The following is a 27,924-nucleotide window of genomic DNA, read 5'->3' on the forward strand; positions in this document are numbered from 1 at the left end:
GCCACTGATGAATGGATGGATGCATGGATGGATGGATGGATGGATGGATGGATGGATGGATGGGTGGGTGGATGGATGGATGGATGTCTCCTCTGGACCAGATCAACAGCGACCCTGACCTGCTGCCCAACATCACCCTGGGGGCCCGCATCCTTGACACCTGCTCCAGAGACACCTACGCTTTGGAGCAGTCGCTCACCTTCGTCCAGGCGCTGATCCAGAAAGACACGTCTGACATCCGCTGCTCCAACGGAGAGCCGCCCATCATCCGTAAACCAGAGAGGGTGGTGGGAGTGATCGGAGCGTCGGCCAGCTCCGTGTCCATCATGGTGGCCAACATCCTGCGACTGTTTGAGGTAAATGATATACATGTAACACACAGATAATACACCTGATAACATACAACATGTAGTTAATACACCTGGTAATATACAGGTGACATGCAGGTAATACACCTGGTAATATACCATATGTTCAGTCCATTGATCCATCTGATGTGTGACGATATAAAAGGCTGGAGTGGAACAGAACATCCAGCAGGTTGAAGCTTCTGCTGTTTATTGTTTTCACAGCAGAGCTCAGGTTTCTGGTCTGATGTGGTCCCTGGAGGATGTGAACTCTTCAAACAGAACAATGTGTCATCATGTATGTTAGTTGTCTCTGTTTGTGGGGGATTATTGTCCTAAATTCAGCCTCTCAGGCTGAACTGGAGTCGGCCTCCGGCTGACAGTCTGAACCGGGGCAGAGGACAAAAGTGAACAGTGCAACATGTCAACATTTCCACATGCTGGTTGGTTAACAGAGAAGTATGGAGGGACAGACAGATGGACAGAGAGACAGGTGAACAGACAGACAGACGGAGGGTGGATGAAGTAGTCTGGTTTGTGGATTAATGTTTTAAACAGACAGTTAGTGTCTGGATGACTGACCGTCTCTAATGACGGCCTTTAATGACTGCGGTGTGTGTGTGTGTGTGTGTGTGTGTGTGTGTGTGTGTGTGTGTGTGTGCGTGCGTGCGTGCGTGTGTGTGTGTGTGTTTCAGCAGATTATTATAACTGAAACAGCAGAAACACTCGGCCACAGAGGTGCATCATGGGAATATTTTACCATTATTATTATGGATCGTTCCTCTTTCCATCACTTATTTTAGCGGATGCAGATATGGATCTGAGAGACGTTCCTGGTTCCTGGTGGTCTGAAATCTCAGCCGGAACAGAAACAGGTGTCTCTCGTTGGAAGCAGACCGAGTTTAGTTGAACCAGTTTGATCAGTATAGCCAAATATGATTCATTATAATTTTGCCTCAAAGATCTTTACGATCTGTGCCGGATACGACACCTCTGTCCTTTTCCGATGGTTCAAAATTCCTTCTTGCAGAACCTGCAGAGAACGGTGCTCCTATCGACAGCTCCATCTGGGTGATTTTTTAAAATGTACATGTTCCATTCACGGGGCCGAGCAGCGTCGTCTCATCTGCCTCCATCATGTGACAAAGACACCGTGGCCTTCAATGATGCACAGGGTCAAAGGGCACCAGGGGAAGCATTAGTCTGCGCTAATTTTTAATGCGTTATTTTTAATTCATTCATTTTATCATTTGTTTATCCATCACTTATCCTGTTGGGGGTTGCAGAAGGGGTGGAGCCTATCCCAGCTGACATTGGGCGAGAGGCGGGGTTCACCCTGGACATCACCAATTAACCTGCATGTCTTTGGACTGTGGGAGGAAACCAGAGCACCCAGAGGAAACCCACGCTGACACAGGGAGAACATGCAAACTAAGCACTAACCGCTGCAACTGTGCAGGGTCTATTTAAAATGGGTCTCGCTGCAATTTGAAGGCATGAGCCTGCTTTAGTTTTTATGCAGGTAAAGAGTGAATTTCAATGGTCAAGTATAGGTAAAATAGAATAACTTTTTTTAGTCAGTGAAGAATAAAAATGACATTACTGACATGATTGGTCAAAGGTAAACTGAAATCAAAAACCTCGTCTCCACCAAACACTTTCAGTACAGCACCTTTGGAACCAGCAGTAACCCTTCAGACATGGTACCTAGACCCTCGGTCTGTTTAGAGTTTCTACTGCACCGACATTTTCAGAACAAAATAGAACAGGCTGCAGTGAGAGTCTCTCTCCATGGGATATTTCAAAATAGCAGCTTTGTGCATTTAGTCCTTCTCAGGCAAGCTCAGGGGTTTAGTGTTGCTGTAGCCCACAGGAAGTGAGGATTAGAATATATGACCTTCACATAATCCGCTCCAAATGAATCTATATTTTTAAAGTCATTACTAAAAGTGTGTGTCATATAAAAACTAAAGTGATGGTCAAAGTTGTCACAGTGAAATTTAAGGTGTGCTGATGGATTCACGTCATCAACTCATGCATTGAGTAACATTACAAGTTAACGTTCCACCTTAAAAGTTGCCGGCAGTCGGCCCAGTGAATGAAGTTATTTTTTTCTCTTTCATTTTATAGTTGTAGTTTACTGATGTATGAACAGAGGTTACATAAAACCAGAGTGAGCGTCCTCTACTGACCAATCAGACTGCAGGGTTTCTAGCTCCACCTTTTAGTACCAGATCTGTGTGCTAGGTACCCCAACAGAGGGGGGACCAAACATGGGGACGCTAAGGAACGCTGCTGTTGGTACCATCCACAACTTTACACTGTGGAGACAGAAACAATGTGTTAAAACCGAACTGAACCGTAACATACTGCTCGGCTCCTTAGAGAGGTGTCCACTAGCTCACCTAGTGGAGCAGACATCCCATATACAAAGGCTGTGTCTTTGCCGCAGCAGCCGGGGGTTCAATTCCAACCTGCGGCCCTTTGCTGCATGTCAACCCCCAGCCTGTTTGGGGAATCTTGGTTTTATAGACACAGAGGTGAGTGTCATTGGCATAACGATGGAAGTTGAGTTCTTGATTGAATATTAATCTGCCTAAAAGAAGCATGTAAATACAGATTAAAAGAGGACCTAGTGTAACCGAACTCAGTCATGCCTCGCTGTACCTGCTGGTAGGCAACCCTCGGAATCTGTGTTGTGTGTTCAGTAATGAGGAGGCTCGTCGTCCCTTTTACACCGCCCTTTATTCTCTGAACAGGAACAGGATATGCACTGGTCAGTCATGCCGTAGGCTCAACACAGGCACCTCACACACAGCACAGTACAAAAGAACAGCATGTTATTTTAGCATAAAAGCTAGCTGTTTCACAAAGTGCATTAATTAACCCACTCGTAACTCATCCCAGTTACATTTCCATAACACACAGTGAATATATGTTCATATGGTGAACATACAGACACAATATTTACACACAGTGCTATGATCAACAACTCACCTCAGGCACGTCTCCCATTAAGTGGCAATGTTTTAACGCCTGCAGTGGCATTTACCTGCTACCTCTGAGAGAGGGCGCCCTTGAGCCAATTACTCCGGTATCACCACATAACTACATATTGCATGTCTTACACATTATAGCAATAACAGGAAGTAGAATTAAACTCTGGTACACTAGGACAGGAGCTGCGGTGCCAAATTGCAAGACATAGGGACAGAGAGTGGTGACAGATAAATAACTCCAGTGGACAGTAGCAGGAGAGGAAATGTGTATTTTCATTTTTGTCCCTTACTGCGAATTTTTGCAACACATAGAATAAACAAAAAATGCATCAGACTCAGTGTGCAAGGTTTCTGTGTGTTACAGTTTGTTTCACAATCGAAAAAACGGACTCAGTGTGCAAAGGTCTTAAATATGGAGACAAGTTGTCACACGTTCAGTGTTTCCTGAAGACGTTCACAGTGTCAACCTGTTCATATGAAAAGTGACAGAGACATATCTGAGGGAGAAATTCAAACCCCGCCCACTTTCTCACCTCTACACACCCGACCAATCACAGTGTGAGTTGGCTGTGATGTCAGAGAGGTTTCTGACTTCAGCTTCATGTGTTTCTCTGAAAACGACAAACTGACCTGAACACAGCGATCGAGCTCCACTGAAGCGTCTGATGATGATGATGATGATGATGATGATGACTGTCATAACGAGGTCTGCTTTTAGGAGCTCGTTAATGTAAAGTCCTTCATTAATCTGCACACACACACACACACACACACACACTCAGTGTTTTGTGTTAATGTGATTGTTCTTTGACACACATTCAGCTGCTGTTACACAACACTAATCCTCTGTGTGTGTGTGTGTGTGTGTGTGTGTGTGTGTGTGTGTGTGTGTGTGTGTGTGTGCGTGTGTACCTATGCTCTGTTTAAGCCCACCAGTGTTCCCAGTTTGACCAGAGGTATGCATGTGTTTAATTTGACCCTGAGTTTTGAGTGAAGGAGCATGAAGATCTCAATTCAGTTCAAAGTGAACTTTGTAGTGTGAAAGCAGTCACATGATTCATGACATCAGATCTGTGACTGTAACACCGGTTAAAGTCAATTTTTATTAATAAAGCACCAAATCATAACAGAAGTTATCTCGAGACCTTTTTTATTCAGAGCAGGTTCTACATCATCAAACTCTGATTCAACAGAGAGAAGCACGGTAACAACAGTAACAACTGTACTTATAGCGATATAACTAATAATAATTAGAATAGTGAATGTAATAGAATACTAGTAATAGCAGCAGTCAGCATCAAGTAGGATCACGACAGCAGGCACAATCACAATCAAAGAAACTGTGAGGTGTGGGAGCACAAAAGCTCATGGGAGGAGGCGGAGTCAGTAACGTGCATTAATGAGACGTGACTGTACACAGATGGAGAGAGGAGCTCAGTGTATCACAGGAAGTCCTCGGGCAGACTAGCAGTGCTTCTTAAAGTAAAGGATGCTTCCTTGGTAGGACAGGTTCTCCTACAGAGGCTTGGGAAGACTCTCTCCTAGCATTCAGTGAACACACATTGGAGCAGGCTGGCTGGTGAAGAGGACACCTTTAATTCCGGCAAATCATACAGGAAGAATTGTGGGTACTCCATGCCCGCTGAGTATACATACATGCACCCTTGATAATTCAGTAGAATCGTAGAATCGTTCCTCGGTAGAAGGATCCTTGACAATGGAACAGGTTCGATGACAAAACCACCTTAAAATTCAGCCGTGTAAGGATCCTTCCTTGACTTTGAGAGGCATCGTAGGCCTACATCAGCCTAACTAGGGGCTGGTCCAAGGCAAGTCTGAGCCAGCCCTAAGTGTGTGTGTGTCATGAACTGTTAGGAAAGTGAGCTCATGATCCCGAGAGAGCCCAAGAGAGTAGTTACAGATTCCGAACGATACCGTAGAAATGGAACCCAACCTGAGCCCAAGACAATAGTAACCAACCCCGATCCAAGCCAGAGACAGTAGTAACCAAACCCAACCCTGGCCCAAGGCTGAGGCAGTAGTTGGGGCATCGGTGGCTTAGTGGATAGAGCAGGCGCCCCATGTTCAAGGCCGCAGCACCCCGGGTTCAACTCCAGCCTGTGGCCCTTTGCTGCATGTCATTACCTCTCTCTCTCCCCCCTTCACCCTTAACTGTCCTATCTATAAAGGCAAAAAAATGCCCAAAAAATATCTTTAAAAAACAAAACAAAAAAAAACAACAAGACAGTCGTAACCAACTCTGACCCGAGCCAAAGACAGTAGTAACCAAACCCTACCCAGCCTGAGCTTGAGAGAGTAGTAACTAACTCCAAGACCGAGCCTGAAAGAGTAGTGACCAAATCTGACTGATACAGTAGTAACCAAACCGGACCCGGGCCCAAGACAGTAGTAACTGAACCCAACCTAAGCCTGAAATCAAAAAGACTGAGACAGTAGTACCCAACCCCAACAAGAGCCCAAAACAGTAGCAACCCAACCCAACCCAAGCCTGAGAGTAGTAACCGAAAAGGCGGATACAGTAGTAACCACACCCGAGCCCGAGCCCAAACCCAAGAGAATACTAACCAACCCTGACCGCTACAGTAGTAACCAACCCCAACTCGAGCCTGAGACAGTCGTAACCAAACTCAAGCCCGAGCCCAAGACAAAAGTAACCAGACCTGACCCTAGCCTAAGCCTGAAAATGTAATAAACAAATCCGACCAATACAGTAGTAACCAAATCGCATCCGAGCCCGAGAGAGTAGTTGCCAAACTCAATCTAGCCTGATGAGGGGAATGTAATGTTACTGAAACACTGAGTTTGTCCCTGTCACTCTGTTGTTACCATGGTTACAGCTAGCCAGTGTACCAAACCTAATTACACATGTGACACCTTGTAAATGACCATCAAAAGGCACATACATCTCTCTCTCTCACACACACACACACACACACATTACACAAAGTCATCAGCAGTTATAAATAATACATTACCTTACCTTACCTTTGGCATATGTCAAATTTTAATGTCTGCTGTTAACTGAGCTGTTTACATAATCCAACCATCGTCGTTTAGTTGATATTATGGTGTTGGAAGATGACAACAACCACAGTGGGTGTCGTCAGTGCCATCCTCCCCTGTTCCATCAGTCTTTCAGAGACACTAAAGTTCTGTCCAAATACACCGAGCTTCAGGTAACAATAGGAGATATTTTGTTTGACGTCCTCCATCATTAGCCAGATAACGTTAACTAAGATGAACATTTACCACCTGAAATAACCAGTGTGATAATAAATACTGATTATTGATTACTGGTCCGTGTGTTAGATCCCTCAGGTGAGCTATGCATCGACGGCTCCGGAGCTCAGCGATAATAACCGGTACGACTTCTTCTCTCGGGTGGTTCCTCCGGACTCGTACCAGGCTCAGGCTATGCTGGACATCGTCAAAGCTCTGGGCTGGAACTACGTCTCCACGCTGGCCTCTGAGGGAAACTACGGAGAGAGCGGAGTCGACGCCTTCATGCAGATCTCCAGAGAGGCTGGTACATCAGGGTTCTACTTTCTTCTACTTTCTTCTGTTCTTATGCTTTATTCTTCTCTTCTTCCCGATGTGCCAAATTTTCTGAGTTCTAGAATGAACCACCAAACGTTGTTCAGGGGTCAGGCTAAATATTTAGCTTCTGTGGTATGAGAACAGCAGCCCCTCTTATCTTAACATGTATGAGTTGTGACAGTGTGTGATCATGAAAACCAGAAAGTTGTGGAAAGTGTGTTCCCAAACTTGGACATGGTTTCTGCTCATCATCTACACAAGTGCTCATTCACATGCTGCGTCATTTTTTGTGCCAAATTTAAAGAGCGAGGAGGCAGGTTGAGCCTGGTGTTGCTGAGTGACTATAATCTACCAGAAACCCTCAGAGCTGATCATCTTCCAGACATTGTTTTTTTAAGTACGGCTGTCAGCATTAATGCTTTGTGTTGCAATTAAGGTCCAAATAGTTTTTCTTTTTAGCCTCTCTAACTCTGCCAGGACGCCGGCGTCCGCGCTTCCCCCCTCCTCTGTTAAATGGTATCTCCCAGGCACACTACGTCATCAAACCATGTGATGTTTGGTATCACCAGATTCAGGAAGCTCTTGGCTTCCAGAATCCGGCATCATTTTTCTTTTATTTATTATGTATTTGGCACCAGAGCAGCCTAAACACACAAAGTCCAAATCGCGATGAGTGGTGACAAGTCATGTCATGCCGTTTTTCAACAGGAAAAGTTAAAGGATTACTCACGTTCTTATGTGGAGCTGTTAGCAGGGACTTAGCTCTTTTATAAAAGGTAAGAGTCTCACTCCTACCACTATTTTTGGCTGAGATACACCGTCTAGAAAGTGGGATCATAACTTTCATGTTTCATATGGCTTTATTTGGTGATATTTTATGGTGTTTCTGTGTCATAAACAACATCAGCTATCATAATCACACCTGATTTCAATAAGGTACAATGTTTGAAGCTGGCTGAGTGTTGTTTGATCACTGATAGTGCTGTTTTGAAGCCGAGTGACCGACTTGTCATTTGGAGCTCCGCCTGGATCTTTTCATGGTAAAAACACTGTAGAATGGTCATACTTTGAGCAGTCTTCTTCAAATTTGAAACAAGTGTTCATTGATAGTGTGCCTACAGCCCCACAGTGTCATTTACCTGCTCAGATGAAGCCACAGACAGTTATTCATCCTGAAAAACATTTTTTATTTTATTTTAGGCAAAATCTTCAATTTTTTACTGACTTCAGAGGCCCATTACTCTGTCTCTGTATCACCTAGAGTGTTTCTGACACTTTCACAAGAAACTTCAGGGAGTTTTCTTTCTGGCAAGACCTCATGCATGCATGTAGTCAGAGCGGTTCAGAAGCTACAGTCATTTTAATTTGGGTATGTCATCTTCGACGCACCCTTACTTTGTCTCTTAATGCACCCCTGCACTTTTGAATGTCTCCTTCTACTTAAAAAAAAACTCCCAGACAGTTCAGTTGCTTACTCAAAAGTAATCTGCACCTTGAGTCAAATGGAATTAAAATATCACCGAAGTACTTCAAGTTTGAGCTACACCTACGAGCTGAACCAACAGGTGCACCTAATCAGACTTCTGTCAGCAGGAAATCGCATTGTCAAAGGCGGCACAGCACCATTTTGGAGTGAACAAAACGTCACAGACCTGTGGATGAAACTAAGTCCTATGTGTTATTCTTCCTAGAAAACTCTGCTAGCTGCTAGGCTAATTTATACAATGTAAAATGCTATAGGCTTGTGCTAATAACGTTAGCATGTTGTATTTGTGGGGAAAATGTGTCCAGATAAAGACAAGTGTTTGTCTGTGAATGCTGCGAGTTATAGTGAAGCTGATTTGTGTACTTGTGTTTGAAATTATCTCTGTTAAGCCATGTTTAATGTGTGTTTAATGTGTGTTTTGAATCAACTAAACTTTACAGCACTTCACAGAAACCCTGTCGCCAACTACTATTTTGAGGATGTAACTGCAGAGTGACACAGACACAACACTGCACAAGTATATCATATATTAAGGGGACATCCTCAGGTTGACATGTTGTGACCAGTTATATGTCGTACCATTAGGGGGGAACAATAGTTTGACACATACAGGACCTTTATGAATCAGAGAAAGACAGTAAACTGGAACTCCTGAAAAGTGCAAATGCTGTCACATTAACCACAGATCACTGGACGTCAGTGAGTGACTTCAGAACGGTTCTGAAATCCAAAATATTGGAATTTTAAACATGCGATTAAAGATGCACTTAATCTCAATTAACTTCTGAAATTAATCATGATTGAAAATAATAATCATTTGACAGCCCTAATTTTAAGTGTAAAGTAAAATATTGTCTGTGGGACAGATTTAAATCTTTCTAAAGCTCTGCACTAAAATGATCAACCTCTCAGACTGATCTTTACAGAACAAAGGCTGTGATTGGTTGTTCCTCATCACATGACATGCGGTGCACGTTGCTGTATTCCAAAAGTTGAATGTTGGTTTTCCTGGAAAATAGGGAGCTTGGGCGTCACATTTCAGTCTGTTTCATGCATTTATGTGAGGAAGGGTACAGTCTCCTCATCATGTTTTCAGCTCCTCATGTTCATCATCATTTATTCACTCAGTCTCTTTCTGCTTTTATCCACAAAGCTTCTGTCACACCTCCCACAGGAAACAGTTCATACACTGCGGCGCCCCAAAATGTAACCATGTCTGAAAATGTCATCATATTTACATTCAACCTCATTAAAAATGTAATAAAACCCAATAATGCTATAACTCTACCAATAATAAAGTAAAATGTCCTCACTGATATCATAACAACATTTTTACAGATGATGTAATACCTTTTGTAATAATGTAAAAAAAATATGCTTTTTTCTGGAAATGTAAAGTTTGGAAGTAAACAACATTTGTAATTCTGTCAGTGTCACGTCAGCCTCCTGAAAACATTCAGAACTGATTTGAAGTTTTAAAACGTCAACTCTAGGTTTTAGGTAGAATTTAAAATTCACAACAGATGGCAGGTGGTGTGTCGTTATCAGGCAAATGTTCATTACACTTAAATCCCTTTCCACTCCCAGAGTGCATCTGAGATCAGACACCATCAAAAAATCACAACAGCTGGAAAAGATGGCGAACATTACACGGTCTCCCTCCCTCACGCTGACTCTGTCTGTCTCTCTGTGTACCTGTCTGTCTGTCTGTCTGTGTACCTGTCTGTCTGTCTGTCTGTCTGTCTGTCTGTCTGTCTGTCAGGTGGGGTGTGTATTGCTCAGTCGGTAAAGATTCCTCGTGAGCCAACAGCCGGAGAATTTGACAAGATCATCAAACGTCTGATGGAGACGAGCAACGCCAGAGGAGTGATCATCTTCGCCAACGAGGATGACATCAAGTAAAATCACAAACAACATCAGTTCATATAAACAACGACAAAAACAAACCGATCACGTTCACAAACTGTGGTCACATGACTCCACTCTGACCACTCCCCTGTCCTCCTGGTAGGCGTGTCCTCGAGGCGGCAAAGCGTGCTAATATGACCGGTCACTTCTTGTTTGTGGGGTCGGACAGCTGGGGAGCAAAGAGCTCACCAATCGCAGAGCTGGAGGACGTCGCCGAGGGCGCCGTGACCATTCTGCCCAAACGGGCTTCAATAGACGGTAAAAATAAAAACCATTACCATCACACTTACATAACAACATACAAAACATGATGTAACATGACATGACATGACAAGACATGGCATAACATACATGACATGACATGACATGACATAACACACAGCATACCGTACAAAACATAACAACATACAAAACATGATGTAACATGACAAGACATGGCATAACATACATAACATACATGACATGACATGACATAACACACAGCATACCGTACAAAACATAACAACATACAAAACATGATGTAACATGACATGACATGACAAGACATGGCATAACATACATAACATACATGACATGACATGACATGACATGACATAACACACAGCATACCATACAAAACATAACAACATACAAAACATATAACATACAGTACAGGCCAAAAGTTTGGACACACCTTCTCATTCAATGCGTTTTCTTTATTTTCATGACTATTTACATTGTAGATTCTCACTGAAGGCATCAAAACTATGAATGAACACATGTGGAGTTATGTACTTAACAAAAAAAGGTGAAAGAACTGAAAACATGTTTTATATTCTAGTTTCTTCAAAATAGCCACCCTTTGCTCTGATTAGTGCTTTGCACACTCTTGGCATTCTCTCCATGAGCTTCAAGAGGTAGTCACCTGAAATGGTTTTCCAACAGTCTTGAAGGAGTTCCCAGAGGTGTTTAGCACTTGTTGGCCCCTTTGCCTTCACTCTGCGGTCCAGCTCACCCCAAACCATCTCCATTGGGTTCAGGTCCAGTGACTGTGGAGGCCAGGTCATCTGCCGCAGCACTCCATCACTCTCCTTCTTGGTCAAATAGCCCTTACACAGCCTGGAGGTGTGTTTGGGCTCATTGTCCTGTTGAAAAATAAATGATCGTCCAACTAAACGCAAACCGGATGGGATGGCATGTCGCTGCAGGATGCTGTGGTAGCCATGCTGGTTCAGTGTGCCTTCAATTTTGAATAAATCCCCAACAGTGTCACCAGCAAAACACCCCCACACCATCACACCTCCTCCTCCATGCTTCACAGTGGGAACCAGGCATGTGGAATCCATCCGTTCACCTTTCTGCGTCTCACAAAGACACAGCGGTTGGAACCAAAGATCTCAAATTTGGACTCATCAGACCAAAGCACAGATTTCCACTGGTCTAATGTCCATTCCTTGTGTTTCTTGGCCCAAACAAATCTCTTCTGCTTGTTGCCTCTCCTTAGCAGTGGTTTCCTAGCAGCTATTTGACCATGAAGGCCTGATTCGCGCAGTCTCCTCTTAACAGTTGTTCTAGAGATGGGTCTGCTGCTAGAACTCTGTGTGGCATTCATCTGCTCTCTGATCTGAGCTGCTGTTAACTTGCGATTTCTGAGGCTGGTGACTCGGATGAACTTATCCTCAGAAGCAGAGGTGACTCTTGGTCTTCCTTTCCTGGGTCGGTCCTCATGTGTGCCAGTTTCGTTGTAGCGCTTGATGGTTTTTGCGACTCCACTTGGGGACACATTTAAAGTTTTTGCAATTTTCTGGACTGACTGACCTTCATTTCTTAAAGTAATGATGGCCACTGGTTTTTCTTCAGTTAGCTGATTGGTTCTTGCCATAATATGAATTTTAACAGTTGTCCAATAGGGCTGTCGGCTGTGTATTAACCTGACTTCTGCACAACACAACTGATGGTCCCAACCCCATTGATAAAGCAAGAAATTCCACTAATTAACCCTGATAAGGCACACCTGTGAAGTGGAAACCATTTCAGGTGACTACCTCTTGAAGCTCATGGAGAGAATGCCAAGAGTGTGCAAAGCAGTAATCAGAGCAAAGGGTGGCTATTTTGAAGAAACTAGAATATAAAACATGTTTTCAGTTATTTCACCTTTTTTTGTTAAGTACATAACTCCACATGTGTTCATTCATAGTTTTGATGCCTTCAGTGAGAATCTACAATGTAAATAGTCATGAAAATAAAGAAAACGCATTGAATGAGAAGGTGTGTCCAAACTTTTGGCCTGTACTGTATGTGACATGACATGACATTAACATGGCATAACATACATAACATAAATGACATAACATAACCTGACATAAGATAACATAACGTACATAACAACATAACGTGATATAACATAGCATAACATCTGTTTCATGACATGACATTAACATGGCATAACATAAATGACATGACATGGCATCACACACATGACATACATGGCATGACATGACATAACCTGACATAAGATAACATAACAAACATAACATAGCATGCATAACTTAATATAAGTTATATAACATTTGTGTGTGTGTGTGTGTGTGTGTGTGTGTGTGTGTGTGTGTGTGTGTGTTGAACAGGCTTCGATCAGTACTTCATGTCTCGTTCCCTGGAGAACAACCGCAGGAACATCTGGTTCAATGAGTTCTGGGAGGACGACTTCAGGTGTAAACTGACCCGACCTGGGATCAAACTGGACCCTGACAAGAAGAAATGTACAGGTACGCACAACTGAGGGGGTGGGGCCTACCTGGTGGTGAAACACCTTTCAATCAACACCAACAGCCCCCCATGTCATGTGACCATGTGTCTGTCCCTACAGGTGAGGAGAGGATTGGCCGGGACTCGTCCTACGAGCAGGAGGGGAAGGTTCAGTTTGTGATCGATGCAGTTTACGCCGTCGCTTATGCTCTACACAGCATGCACCTGGATCTGTGTCCCAGCAGCCCTGGAGTCTGCAGCAACATGGACCCTGTGGAGGGACGCCTGTTTCTCGACTACATCAGAGCTGTCAACTTCAACGGTAAGAACACACACTGAAAATATAAATCTCCATCAAAGCAACATTTCAACATCAGATCTGCAGCACCTCACCTGGAAGACAGACTGGACCTCACCTGTGAGCATCTGGCAGCCAGAGTTACTGCAGAAGGTGGACTCATACCAACTAGATATAGTTGGACTTGGCTCTACACACAGAACCAGGTCTGGACTCTTTGCTGGAACTGCTGTATTCAGAGAACCGGATGGTTCTTTGTTCGAAGGGAAACATCTGACTGAGGCCTTAAACTCAATCCAGAGGACTGTCTCTTGCACCTTAAAGAAGGCTGGGGACCTGCATTCACACAGTTGTGGTTACATGTTGTGAAAGCCCTTCAGAACCTGCTGGTGAAAGCTGGCGGTGAAGGAGGCCATGAAGCTGATGAAGTCTTTTCAGGCTGATTGGCCCAGAGGACTCCTGAAGCAGCAGATGTAGGCCAGATGGATTGCAGCTTCTGTGGTTGCCAAAGTGGTGTAGGAGTTCAGGGACAAGGACTTTTGTTGGTGTCAAAGTTTTAGTTGAAAGTCTTGGCTCCATCATTCCCCAGGCTGTAGGGAGCAGGGAGGAGAACTGATGATTGGGGCTAACTGGGGAAATAGCTCTTTTTGGAACTCCTCAACCTGACTAATGCATCCTCCATGGAAGGAGTAGATCTGGAAGTCTTGTGGAAAGCCTTACCTTTATCCCTGGCAGAGGATTCTGAATTAGTATGAGGCTCTGCGGTAACAAGGCACCAGGTTTGCATGAGATTCACCATGAGATGTTGAAGGCTCTGGACACTGCTGGTCTGTCTAGGTTGATTCTTCAAAGTCTCGTGGAGGTTCCCAGGTAGTCAAAATGACCTGGCCCTGCATCAGCCCAAACTCAGCATGCCAGATTAAATTAGCTGGGCCACATCCAGTTGCCCAACTCGGCTGAGACTTGGCATAAATGACACCCCAGAATCTGGCAAAATGGGCTGGCCCAATTCCAACTGCCGACACTGCCATTACTGGGCCGTTATCAAAAATGACCTGGCCCAGTATTGGCCTGAACTCGGTATGCCGGATGAAATTAGCTAGGCCATTGTGTGTCCAACTCAGCTGACACTCGGCATGAATGACGCCCCAGAATTTGGCCAAATCAGCTGGCCAAACGCATGTGGTTACATTTGGCTAACGTACACATGTGGCTGAGTTTAGGTAACAAGAGCACGTGGTTGGGTTTAGGAAAAAAGAACAGGGTTTGGCTTTACAATCTTACAGGAAGTGAATACCAGCATCCTGGCTTAGAGTCCGGGGTTGCTGGACCCATCCACCACCCCTCCCCCCATCCTACTTGGACTTTCACCCCCTTAACTCACACTGTTGGCCTGCCACATTTCCCCTGATGCCACTGGGTACCATTACACGATAACAGCGACCGGCGGGTATCATGCTGACATTAAAGTACAGCTTTTTTTGTCAGTGTCTGACACTGGAAGTCACTGCCTATGTGCTGGTGCTTGACGAATTTGGAGTGAGACTAGGTTGGCTAGGTACCCCAACAGAGGGGTGATGAAAAATGGAGACTTTCTGTCGGTACATCCACAACTTTTCACAATGGAAATGGAAAAATAACCTTTCTAATGAATACTGTACTGAACTGGACTGGAGTGCTCGGTGGAGACAAGGCTTTAGCGTCTAATCAGTGGTGTAGTTGACCTTCTGTTGTAGTTTGACATAGATGTACTCCTTTACTCCTCTTTCAAACATCTGTCTTCTCTGTCTAACATGAGGACACTGAATATCCTGTCCATCAGATGGAGCTGACCTAACGAGTTACTGGAGGACCGACTGACCTGATGACTGAGTCTTCAGTCAGTTTGAAGTCCACCATGACAGAAAGAAACTGTTTTCAGAGCAGCACAACAAACTGCAGCAGCTTCATTCTGTGAGACATCAAATCCATATTTTATAAAGGTGAGAAGCTGCGGCAGCTGGAAGACTGAGAGGATTTCATCTCTAAGAGCCGGAGCTGCACGCCATGAAACCAGTCTGTCTGACTGCCTGTCTCCCTCTCCTCATGAATCTTCATCTTCTCTGTCATCTGAATATTTAATCTGTTCACCAGAAGTGTGTTCTCGCTGAGGAGGCTGACGAACTCCATGTTTGGTTCAAAGAGATCAGAAGATTAGACAGAAACCAGAACAGGGACACAGAGGCTGATACCTGCTGACCTCAGGTGACCCCTGAGGGAACCAATTTTAAGTTAATAAAGTGCTGGTCAGATCATCTGAAGGCCCTGAAACATCAAGCTCCGCAACGTTGGCCCTCGTCTGCCTCCATTGTCTTTTTTTTTTTTTTGGTCAATTCAGCATGTTGAATCTGTGTCAGCAATGATGGAGCCAGTTGGTGAGTAAAATCCCTCTGATTGTCAGTTCAGCTCAGCGCACAAGAAGAGAAACGTCAGTGAGTTGAGTAAACAAAGTGTTTAAGTCCAGAGCGAGTGAGACCAAAACAAACTTGTTCCATCAGGTCAGATTATTTTTCTCTTACAGAAACATTTCCTGATGGTTTGTGTTATTGTTCACTGGCGCACGGTATATATGCTCTGATTGTGTTGTTAATGTGCTAACTGGCTAACTAGCATCAAGACGCTCTTCCTGTTTCCCTTTTTGAATGATGTTTACAAACGACTGCCGGCTGCTGCTGTGGAGAGTTATTTCCTCTCGGCAGGAGCAGAATGTACGTGCTGGTTGATAATCAGCTGCAGTCTCTGCAGTGTGCTCATGTGCATGTCACGCATGTGGTAGGAACAATTGCAGGATCAAAGACAGATCAGACAGTTTGTGAGTCAGTATCATGGCTCAGAACCTTCCAAGACACAGGTTAAGTCCAAAGTACTTGATGTGGCACGCCAAAGCAGAGCTGGTGAGTCAGTGGCTTCTGCTGGATGCACACAAACAGCAAACAGTTCAAACGTGTGCAGTGGTACCGTGACGGAGAAGACGGGAGGTGATGTCAGGTGAGCAGAGGGTCTGATTCTAGATGAACACATGTGACTGAAGCCAACACACCTTTGAGGAGCCTGCTGTACATAGGTCAGAATTGGTGAGGAGTCGAGGAGCCAGCGGTGGCAATTAGTGGATCCTGCAGCGTGGACACAGAGGCAGAATGTGCAGCCTCACAGCAAGGTATTCCACAGCACAGGAAATCACATGCAGCAGAACAGGTAAACTCATAATGTAGAGCTGACTGGTAGTCCCTCTACTCACCCACAGGAAACGGATGAACACAAATCGTGAAGGCGGAAAGGCTGAGTGGTTTACCAGGGAGCAGACGAAGCAGGAGAGCTGAGAGACAGGCGAGGTCGGCAGCAAGGAAGCAGACCAGGAGCACACGCTTAAAACTCTTGCATTGAATGACAAAGAACAATGAGAGTCTGTGAAGCTGGGGTCTTTATAGTGGCAGGAGGTAATGAGGCACAGGTGAGCAGACTTGGCTTGATGAGGTGGGTGTGGTGGACTAACAAGAGCAGAAGATGTGTGGACAGATGATTTGCTGGCAGGTAAGTGTGGTGGAGAGGCGAGGTGAGTGGAAGTTTACTTGGTGAGCTGAATAAATGGCATGTATGGCAGGTTAGAGGTGCGTGCTGTGGCAATGCTACTCTGTGGCTGAGAAACAGTGATGTCAGCAGGGGGGCTTTCATCTCCACTAGTTCTCTGAGGTCAGTTTTCTGTGCCTGGGCCTTAAAGGGATAGTGCACCCAAAAATGTAAATTCAGCCATTATCTACTCACCCATATGCCGAGGGAGGCTCAGGTAAAGTTTTAGAGTCCTCACATCACTTGCAGAGATCCAAGGGGAGAGGAGGTAGCAACACAACTCCACCTAATGGAGGCTGACAGTGCCCCAGATTCAAACATCCAAAAACACATCATTGAAATCACAAAATATCTCCATACTGCTCGTCCGTAGTGATCCAAGTGTCCTGAAGCCCCGGCATAAAAAGTTGTTTGGAAACACGACATATGAACTCTGTTTTTAGCCTCATTGTAGCCTGTAGCTCTGACTGCCTCTCTGTGCTCCGCGCTCACGTGTGCGTGCTCAGGGTGATCAGTGATGCATGGTCTCTGAAGAGCAGCAGTCTCGTCAGTACTGATGTCCAGATTCTCAAGTGCAGGCATCGCCAATTCCCAGTCTGAGCAGCAAAGACTTTCCTCATCCGTTGGCATTGTTTTGCATTTGAAACAACTACACCACCAGGTTTCCAGTGCTCGACTCCGGTATTCTGCGGCTGGCTGAGGGTTAGGATCATGAGCTGTGGCGGCTGCTTCGTCCAGTAGCCTGAGTTCCGTGCGTATACTCGGGCTCAAACAAATACGGCTCAACAAAGAAATGCTGTTCCTCCTCAATTTCAAAGTCTTCAGACATGTTGGGCTGTCCTTTGCTAAAAGACCGTAGTGCAAATTATCTTTTAGCTCTGTGGTTATTGTTGTCTCTCCCTGCGGTGCACGTGTCAAATGATGTAAACACAGGTAAGCAAAGCTCATGTTTTCGCTGGTCTCGCGCAAGCGCAGAGCACAGAGAGGCCGTCAGAGCTACAGGCCACAGTGAGGCTAAAAACAGAGTTCATATGACGTTTTTCAAAACAACTTTTTATGTCGGGGCTTCAGGACACTTGGATCACTACGGATGAGCAGTATGGAGATATTTTGTGGTTTCAATGATGTGTTCTTGGACGTTTGAATCTGGGGCGCCGTCAGCCATTAGGTGTGCTAGCCACTCTCCCCTTGGATCTCCGCAAGTGATGTGAGGACTCTAAAACCTCACCTGAGCCTCCCTTGGCATATGGGTGAGTAGATAATGGCTGAATTTTCATGTTTGGGTGCACTATCCCTTTAACAGTGTCTGATTCTGTAGCTGTAATAACAGACATTGTCACCCTACCTTAGATAGTTTCAGGTTGATTGTCTCACTGAAGCCTCTCTGATTGTCCTCCGACTGTGTGGCTGCAAAAAGATTAGAAAATGAGCATTGGTACAAGTATTGATACACTTCTCTGAGTCTCAGTTATCACTTTGTGCTCAAAGCGCTTAACATGTCTAAACTTTCTGACATCATACCCATGGGACTCAGTGATTGGTCAGCTGAGTGGAGGTCAGAAAGCAGGCAGGGTTTGAAATTCTGTCTTCAGCCTGTCAGCAGCATGTTGCTCAAACATCTCAACAACTGTTGGATGGATTGTTCACACAAAACTCTGTTTTTCAGTTGGTCTACTTGCTGTTGTGAAACAAAGGTAACTGGCCCTTTACAAAATGTAGTGTAAAATAACATGACCCCCACGCTCCGCCCCCTGTCAGCAGCTTCTTCTTTATTCAGAGATAATACGTTAAAAATAAGTTAATGCACTTTACATGTTCCCTCTGAGGACTCACTGTCTTACTGTGTGTGTGTGTGTTACTGTGTGTTACTGTGTGTTAATAATTAAAGTGAGCAGCTGCTGAAAACACTCTGCAGGAGGAAAAAGAAGATTGTGTTTCTATCCAGCTGTTTTTATTCACATCTTTTTTTCTGCACAAAGAAAATAAAAACATAAACGTTCAAACTGTGAAAAGTGATGAACTGACAGATAAAATCTGGTGAAGTGTCGTCACAGAGCAGAGACAGAATCAGTTGGATTTCAGAGTGTACTCGACAGTGTGTTTGATGGTTATAACAAGTAAAAACTGCCTCAGCTGCTTCACTGTGAGATGTTATGGAACACACCATTCTGTGTGTGTGGTTCCTCACCTGTGTACTGTTCAAACTGAAGTTCATATCATCAATCACATGAGGGGTTTTCAGTGAGTTTAATCTCTTTGTCATGATCACGTCAGATGTGTGACCTGTATCAGGTGTGAACTGTTCCAGGTGTGAACTGTTTCAGGTGTGAACTGTTCCAGGTGTGAACTGTTCCAGGTGTGAACTGTATCAGGTGTGAACTGTTCCAGGTGTGAACTGTATCAGGTGCAGGTGTGAACTGTATCAGGTGTGAACTGTATCAGGTGTGAACTGTTTCAGGTGTGAACTGTATCAGGTGTGAACTGTTTCAGGTGTGAACTGTATCAGGTGTGAGCTGTTTCAGGTGTGAACTGTATCAGGTGTGAACTTTGTCAGGTGTGAACTGTATCAGGTGTGACCTGTATCAGGTGTGAACTGTTTCAGGTGTGAACTGTATCAGGTGTGAACTTTGTCAGGTGTGACCTGTATCAGGTGTGAACTGTTTCAGGTGTGAACTGTATCAGGTGTGAACTGTTCCAGGTGTGAACTGTATCAGGTGTGAACTTTGTCAGGTGTGAACTGTATCAGGTGTGAACTTTGTCAGGTGTGAACTGTTCCAGGTGTGAACTGTATCAGGTGTGAACTTTGTCAGGTGTGAACTGTATCAGGTGTGAACTGTATCAGGTGTGAACTGTATCAGGTGTGAACTGTTCCAGGTGTGAACTGTTCCAGGTGTGAACTGTATCAGGTGTGAACTGTTTCAGTTGTGACCTGTATCAGGTGTGAACTGTTTCAGTTGTGAACTGTTCCAGGTGTGAACTGTGTCAGGTGTGAACTATATCAGGTGTGAACTGTATCAGGTGTGACCTGTATCAGGTGTGAACTGTTTCAGTTGTGAACTGTTTCAGGTGTGAACTGTATCAGGTGTGAACTGTTTCAGTTGTGACCTGTATCAGGTGTGAACTGTATCAGGTGTGAACTGTATCAGGTGTGAACTGTTTCAGTTGTGACCTGTATCAGGTGTGAACTGTATCAGGTGTGAACTGTGTCAGGTGTGAACTGTTCCAGGTGTGAACTTTGTCAGGTGTGAACTGTTCCAGGTGTGAACTGTATCAGGTGTGAACTTTGTCAGGTGTGAACTGTATCAGGTGTGAACTGTGTCAGGTGTGAACTGTTCCAGGTGTGAACTGTATCAGGTGTGAACTGTATCAGCTGTGAACTGTTCCAGGTGTGAACTGTTTCAGGTGTGAACTGTATCAGATGTGAACTGTTCCAGGTGTGAACTGTTCCAGGTGTGAACTGTGTCAGGTGTGAACTGTTCCAGGTGTGAACTGTGTCAGGTGTGAACTGTATCAGGTGTGAACTGTTTCAGTTGTGACCTGTATCAGGTGTGAACTGTTTCAGTTGTGAACTGTTCCAGGTGTGAACTGTGTCAGGTGTGAACTGTATCAGGTGTGAACTGTATCAGGTGTGACCTGTATCAGGTGTGAACTGTTTCAGTTGTGAACTGTATCAGGTGTGACCTGTATCAGGTGTGAACTGTTTCAGTTGTGACCTGTATCAGGTGTGAACTGTATCAGGTGTGAACTGTTTCAGTTGTGACCTGTATCAGGTGTGAACTGTGTCAGGTGTGAACTGTTCCAGGTGTGAACTTTGTCAGGTGTGAACTGTTTCAGTTGTGACCTGTATCAGGTGTGAACTGTGTCAGGTGTTAACTGTATCAGGTGTGAACTGTTCCAGGTGTGAACTGTATCAGGTGTGAACTGTATCAGGTGTGAACTGTTCCAGGTGTGAACTGTGTCAGGTGTGAACTGTATCAGGTGTGAACTGTATCAGGTGTGAACTGTTCCAGGTGTGAACTGTGTCAGGTGTGAACTGTATCAGGTGTGAACTGTATCAGGTGTGAACTGTTCCAGGTGTGAACTGTATCAGGTGTGAACTGTATCAGGTGTGAACTGTTCCAGGTGTGAACTGTTCAGGTGTGAACTGTTCAGGTGTCAGGTGACAGGTGTGTGACAGCTGATGTTGTGACTGTTTCAGTCCGTGTCTCTGACTCATCCATTTCTGTTTGTCTCCAACAGGAAGTGCAGGTACGACTGTCTTGTTCAATGAGAATGGAGACGCTCCCGGTCGTTATGACATCTTCCAATTCCAGATGACCAATCACAGCCATCCTGGTTACCATGTGATTGGCCAGTGGACCAATAACCTGAAACTCAACGTAAGAAGCTGATTGGATTGAACAGAAATGAAACTGAGGAAAGCATCTGATGATATAAAGTCTTACTGTCTCACTTTGGACCTGTCCCTCCACCTGTCTGTCCCGCCACCTGTCTGTCTCTCCACCTGTCTGTCTGTCAGCTGGAGGAGATGCAGTGGTCTGGAGGAGATAAATCAGTCCCAGACTCCATCTGTAGTTTCCCCTGTAAACCAGGAGAGAGGAAGAAAATGGTGAAAGGAGTTCCCTGCTGCTGGCACTGTGAGGTAAAACCGTCACCACTCTGTGACACAGAGAATCAAACTGAACTGTCATAATTGGCATATGTTTTATAGACAGCATTAAAATTTGGGGCTCCTTGGACCTTCTTGTTTCGGGCAGATATCGGGCCATCAGCTGATGGATGGTCTTAGTTTGGGTTTGTTGTTGTTGTGTTACTGGTGTCTGGCAGCAGGTCAGGTTGGAGCTGTTTGATGGAGCTGCGTTAATGATGCCTGAGATTTTATTGTTTTTCCAGCTCACCAGTTTGTATTGAAATAAATTATGTTTGTGTTTATAAATAAAGTTGTGTTAAAATCTGTCTTTGACTCATCTGCAGCTCTGTGATGGTTATCAGTACCAGCTGGATGAATTCAACTGTGAGACCTGTCCGTCAGACATGCGCCCCACCCCCAACAGAACTGCCTGTCGCCCAACTCCGATCATCAAATTGGAGTGGAACTCCCCCTTTGCCCTAGTGCCCGCCTCCCTCGCCATGCTTGGTATCATAGCAACCAGTGTCGTGGTGATCACCTTCATCCGCTTCAATGACACACCCATCGTCAGGGCAGCAGGGAGGGAGCTCAGCTATGTCCTACTGACAGGTGGGTGCTGCAGACAGGTAAATACTACAGTAGATGTTATTCAGTGAGTTGAAGAAAGAAGAAAAAAGAAGAAGAAATGCCAGAGAAATTCTTTTGAAATCTAGTGACACGTACTGCTGATAGATGAGCACTACTACCCATGATGCCGCACCAACCTGCCTATCCATCTCTTGCTCCATTTTACCCTCACTTGTGAACAAGACCGTGAGATACTTGAGCACCTATGCTTGAGGCAGTGGCAAAGGCAGGTAAAGTCAGTAACTGGCAGGTGGAGGAACCCGGGTTAACCAGTCCAGAAGAGGCACAGGCAGATGAGAAGACCAAAAGAAACAGGCTGGGATTCATAACTAGTAAGGTCTGACAGGCAGGGAAGAGAGGCTGGAAAACTGGCTTCTAAGATGGATGATCTGGTAGGGAATGTGGGGGAATGGCTCAGTATTAATACTCCTGACCTGACGACGGAGTGGGGAACAGGTGTGCATGTGGGTGTGGGTCAGGTGATAGGAAATGGTGTGAACATTGAAGTTACTGCAGGCCAGGTTGGAGTGGCTGGGGCTGAAACAGTAAGAGAGTTAGTGCCACAAGGCTGAAAGTAGCACCAAGGGAACTGCAAGGCTGCCAAGGACGGGTCCTTCCAAGTGGGGCCCTAGAGAGGCTGGTAACACCTTTCCGAATATCTAGCATGGTGAAGATAGTTCAAATGCTGACGAGATGATTGAAAAATGGTGCCTGTTTTTGATGATGATGTCATTAAGGCCCCAGTAGTAGATGCAGGGACAGAAAGTCTATCCATAAAGATGAAGTCTTCCTCTTGAGACTAGGAGGGGTCAGATGATGCTGGCTGCCACAGAGCGGTGCCCTGAACTGAAGGAGGTCTGTGGGTAATTGGTGAAGACAGGTGTGTCTTGCGCCTTGTTGAAAATCCTCTTGAATTACAGGTATTCAGGCAGCCCCCAAAAGACCTGGGACCTCAGATGCAAAGGATTTACAAGGGGTAGGAGACAGACCCAGACCATGGCAGCGTTGTCCTCTGAGGGCCAATCATACCCCTTGTCGACCGCAGTTCCCGCATCTAATTTTGAACCTTTCAGAGCATTTCAACAAAAAACAAATTGATTTAGAAGGTTAGAAAGTTAGTTCTTCACTGGAACCAAAAAATAGCAGGTTTTCCTTGACCTGAAGTGCGAACCGTGATGACATCAGTGAGCACGTCATACTCTACAGGTTGGAAAGAGAGGGTGGAGAAGTCAAGTCAGTGTTGCTACAACTGTTCACTTCCACTGTGCACTGTGCAAACACCTTCCATTGATGACACGTCCTCATTTACAATGGCTCTGCTCAAAAGTGGTTTTCTGAAGGGTCATAATCTACATGCTTCAGTATATCCTGTAGGAGTTGACTACAGCAGGTGCAAAAGTTAACACAGGACAGAATGAGGCCATGATAAAAGTTCCTGATGTCATCGGCAGTGAGGAAGATGTCATCAGCAGCGAGGATGACATCACTTGTCTCTCTCTCTCTCTGCAGGTATCTTCCTGATCTACCTGATAACCTTCCTAATGATCGCAGAGCCAGGTGTGGTGGCTTGTGCGTTCCGGCGCCTCCTGCTGGGCCTCGGCATGGCCATCACCTACTCCGCCATGTTGACCAAAACCAACCGCATCTACCGCATCTTCGAACAGGGCAAGAGGTCGGTGACCCCGCCCAAATTCATCAGCCCCGCCTCCCAGCTCATCATCACCTTCATCCTCATCTCCGTCCAGGTGAGAACACAGGTATCAGACAGCTGCCTGTTTCCATCACATGATTCAGGATGATCTTCACGTGTGTGTGTGTGTGTGTGTGTGTGTGTGTGTGTTTCAGGTCCTTGGAGTGTTTGTGTGGTTCGCCGTTGTCCCTCCTCACACCATCATCGACTATGAGGAGCTCCGCCCCCCGAACCCTGACCTGGCCCGAGGCATCCTAAAATGTGACATGTCTGACCTGTCAATCATCTGCTGCCTCAGCTACAGCATCGTACTCATGGTAACGAGGGCTGTTGATCCAGTATTGATTCTTCATTGATCTGTGATTGTTGTAGAGGGCTGCACTGCCCTTGTTGCTAGGTAACCTGTATCATTCTGTTGCTAGGTAACGTGTACGGTGTACGCAGTGAAGAGTCGTGGTGTTCCAGAGACTTTTAACGAAGCAAAGCCGATTGGTTTCACCATGTACACCACCTGCATCATCTGGCTCGCCTTCGTACCAATTTTCTTTGGTACTGCCCAGTCCACAGAGAAGGTAAGACCCAAACCAGACCAGACCAGGACAGACTCAAATACAGGGAGAGACACCAAAAATGTAATTCAAGAAATCTGACGGCCTGTCCGTGGGCCCTCAAGGTGATTATGATATGTAAAACAGCAGCTGTATTTGTTGTTGTTTAAGAGGTTCAGTAATTCTTTTTGTGAGAACAATGTGTATTCGTTGTTTTTTATTTGCACAGACAAACGTAACACTAAACTTAGTTACACAAAAGTGTGATAACAGAATAGTGGCTGATAAAAAGTATGAGCGGCTTGTAGAATTTAAAATCCTTCGGCCAAAGTGGCTGATTTATTTCTAACACTTTTCACAGTTTTCTGAAACACTGAAATAAAAACCTGTAGTTTAACGTCTAGCTTTGCGAGTTTTTTACTGAAATTTGAACTGAGAGAAAAAGATTGTTTGTGAATTTAACCGGCTGAATGAGGACGTACTTTCAGTAGAAATCTCCAGAAAAACAACTGAACGATGAAAAGTTAATTCTTTGTTGCAGCCACATTTATACAGAGAGGTGTTTTCAGTGTTTGTGGTTCAGAGTGAGTTCAGGGAGGGACGAGTCTTTAATGCAGGACAGATAAATGAGTGGAGTCGTTTCCAGGCAGACGGGAACAGCTGGATTAAACAGATTATAAACCAACACAGGAAGTAAGAATAGAATAATAACTAAAGTTACAAAGAGCTTCAACAAACAGATAAAGAGACAATAAAATCCAGAAATAACATGAAGGCAAACAGCAGCGTCAGACAGAAACACATCCAGAGGATTAATGTGAACACAGAGGACACAAAAGAAAAGAAAGGAGAGATTGGACAGATTCAGAGCTCATCGTCTTCACACGTCGTCCTGTTTCTCCTCTTTAGATTTAGATCCTCTCACCAAAATCTGCTCCCGTTTCCTGTGAAAGGAGCTGCAGGACGCTGAGACTGTGTTTCTTTATTATACAGATGTGTTTGTGTGTTAAAGTACACACCTGAGTACCTAACAGAAAAGTGAGTCGTATTCTAAGGGTGCTTTCACACCTGCCCTGTTTAGTTCGGTTCAGTCGAACTCAAGTTTGTTTGCCTCCTCAGTGTGGTTAGTCTGGGCAGGTGTGAACACACCAAAACATGCCTTCCAACCCTGTGGGCGGTTCTAGTGGACCTTGAGGAAGTTGTCTCTTAGTAAACATCTCTCTGTGTCTCTACAGATGTTTATCCAGACCGCCACTCTGACCGTCTCCATGTCTCTTAGCGCCTTCGTCTCTCTCGGGATGCTCTACATGCCCAAGGTTTACGTCATCCTGTTTCACCCTGAGCAGAATGTCCAGAAGAGGAAGAGGAGCTTCAAGGTGCAAACGCAGCTTCACTCTGTGTGCTGCTGTGACGAGCTGCCTGTTGTGATGGTTCTGAATCTCCTGATAGTTGCTGTGTTGCTGTGTTGACTGTTCTGATGGTTGCTGTGTTGCCTGACAGTTGCTGTGTTGCTGTGTTGCAGGCTGTTGTCCAAGCTGCCAAACTGTCTCAGAAATCTCCAAGCGAGAAGCAGAACGGAGAGACGAAGATTGAACCCGACAGGTCGCAGTGATAGCACAGAGTGCAGGTACTACACCAACACACACTGAAGTTGCAGGTCAACAAGCTGAAGTCAAAATATTCATCAACATAAACATGTTTTTTTTATTTAATGTTTCTCAGCATGTGTAGCCACATTAGCAGCCTGTCTCTTTGGATGTTAATGTCCATCTGTCTGTCTGAACATGTATGTGGTGTACTGTGATGATCTGTAATCACTCTCCATCATCAGGTCAACATGTTAATGTGTCCAACACTTTGGTTTGTGACCAAATACCTGCGGGACTGAAGTCGTTCAGCCTCAGCTGGACTCTGCTAATGTTAGCATGCTAATATGATGACGATGATGATGATGATGATGATGATAAGGCCCTGACACACTAAGCCAGCAGACGGCCTTCGGTCCATGTTGGGCCGTCAGAGAGATATTTTTCTTTACCCAATGAGCTCTTTAGCAGAAATGTCTCCTGATGGTTTGTGTTATTGTTCACTGGCGCTGTTCTTTAACACTGGGTTGTGTTGTTCACGTGCTAACTGGCTAACTAGCATCAAGACGCTTTCCCTGTTTCCCTTTTTGAACGATGATTACAGACGACCGCCGTCTGCTGCTGTGGAGACTTATTTCCTCTCACGCAAGCGCAGAACGTACCTGCTCATTGGCTGTTGGCTGTAGTCTCTGCTGTGTGTTCAGGTGCAACTTTTTGGCTGAGACACGGTGATGTAAGGCGACGCAGCAGGGGGCCTTCGTCACCGCTAGTTCTCTGAAGGTGGTTTGGTGTGTCTGGACCCTTAAGACATGAGGTGTGTGTCTCACATCGCATGTTAGTACATTAATATGTAGAACACTACGAACTTCTTGCATGGTGCACTTTTTTCAACAGGGTAGTGTCGTCTCAAATCACGCACTGCAGTTTTTCACTTACCGGAAGTGAGGATCTCTTTTCCTTCGTCCTCCTTTTGAACGACAAATTGCAAACAGACACTGGAGCATCATGACCAACATTTGACCGCTATCCCTGTCCGCACATAAACCAAACTTATGTCACAACGACAGTGCTGATTAAAATGTGTCACTGTAGCTAGGCGCAAGTTAGCTAGCAAGTGAACGCACTCACATTATTGTTGGTGGTACCAAATCATCACAGACCCAACAAACATTACTGATGGCTTCTATTCGATTACAGTTTTGAAGCTTAGTGCAAACACATATAGAACTTACAACGCAGCGGTGACAGATATCTTTGTGGCGTAGCTTTAGCTACATCACAAAGATGGCGACCGTTGAGGGTGAGAGGTGTCCGTCATTCCACACTCAACTTTTGGAGCTTTTTGAGAATGCCAGTAGTACACTGTGTTTTCCCGTACTGTGCAGTGTGAACACACGTAGCATGTTCAACATATGAAGTGTTTAGTACAGACGTATGTGATCTGAGACACAGTGGAGGAGACAGTAGAGACAGACACATCAGTGTCAGTGGACAGAAACAAGGAGCTAATGTGTGTTTAAATTTTTTCTCATTTTGTGAATTTTCACAACAAGGTTTGTGTGCACAACCTTTTTTTTTCAGATGATGGATTAAAAAAACAAAACAAAAAAATGCATTCAGTGCTCAGAGGCCTTCAGACAGAAACGTCTTCAACACATCCGTGCTCCAGCCGTCAGTGATGCAGGATCAGTCATCAGAACTCGTGAGAGGAGCAGAACCAGACTCAGGACACACTGCAGGAGGAACCACATGTCCCAGCATGCCTCTCTGTGTCTCAGCAGTATGAAACATATGTCTCTGTTTCTCTCTACTCAGTCTGATGATTGACAGGCAGGGGGCGGGCTGTGTCCTTATATGGTCGGTGGGTGGAGCCAGCGTGTGTGTTGAAGAGGAAGGTGATGATTCCTGACGTCT

The 27,924-nt window shown here is 45.0% G+C and overlaps 1 protein-coding gene across 1 annotated transcript; it reads left to right on the forward strand.

Annotated features, from left to right (window-relative positions):
- The first annotated feature begins 83 nt into the window (after window positions 1-83).
- grm6a (glutamate receptor, metabotropic 6a) lies at window positions 84-26,036 on the forward strand. Its single transcript, XM_049582333.1, has 14 exons — window positions 84-356; window positions 6,677-6,893; window positions 10,153-10,288; window positions 10,402-10,556; window positions 12,905-13,039; window positions 13,147-13,347; window positions 21,169-21,308; window positions 21,449-21,571; window positions 21,904-22,168; window positions 23,696-23,931; window positions 24,032-24,193; window positions 24,299-24,448; window positions 25,660-25,800; window positions 25,947-26,036. Exons 1-14 carry the CDS (start codon window positions 84-86, stop codon window positions 26,034-26,036), a joined length of 2,424 nt encoding a protein of 807 aa, XP_049438290.1.
- The last annotated feature ends 1,888 nt before the right edge of the window (window positions 26,037-27,924 follow it).

Source organism: Epinephelus fuscoguttatus, linkage group LG7, assembly GCF_011397635.1.
Source record: "Epinephelus fuscoguttatus linkage group LG7, E.fuscoguttatus.final_Chr_v1".
Taxonomy (NCBI): domain Eukaryota; kingdom Metazoa; phylum Chordata; class Actinopteri; order Perciformes; family Serranidae; genus Epinephelus; species Epinephelus fuscoguttatus.

Coding starts and splice junctions, on each gene's coding strand:
- grm6a (XM_049582333.1), top strand. CDS start 84: ATGTCTCCTCTGGACCAGATCAACAGCGACCCTGACCTGCTGCCCAAC. Junction 13,348..21,168: donor CAGAGCTGTCAACTTCAACG/GTAAGAACACAC, acceptor TGTCTCCAACAG/GAAGTGCAGGTACGACTGTC. Junction 22,169..23,695: donor CAGCTATGTCCTACTGACAG/GTGGGTGCTGCA, acceptor CTCTCTCTGCAG/GTATCTTCCTGATCTACCTG.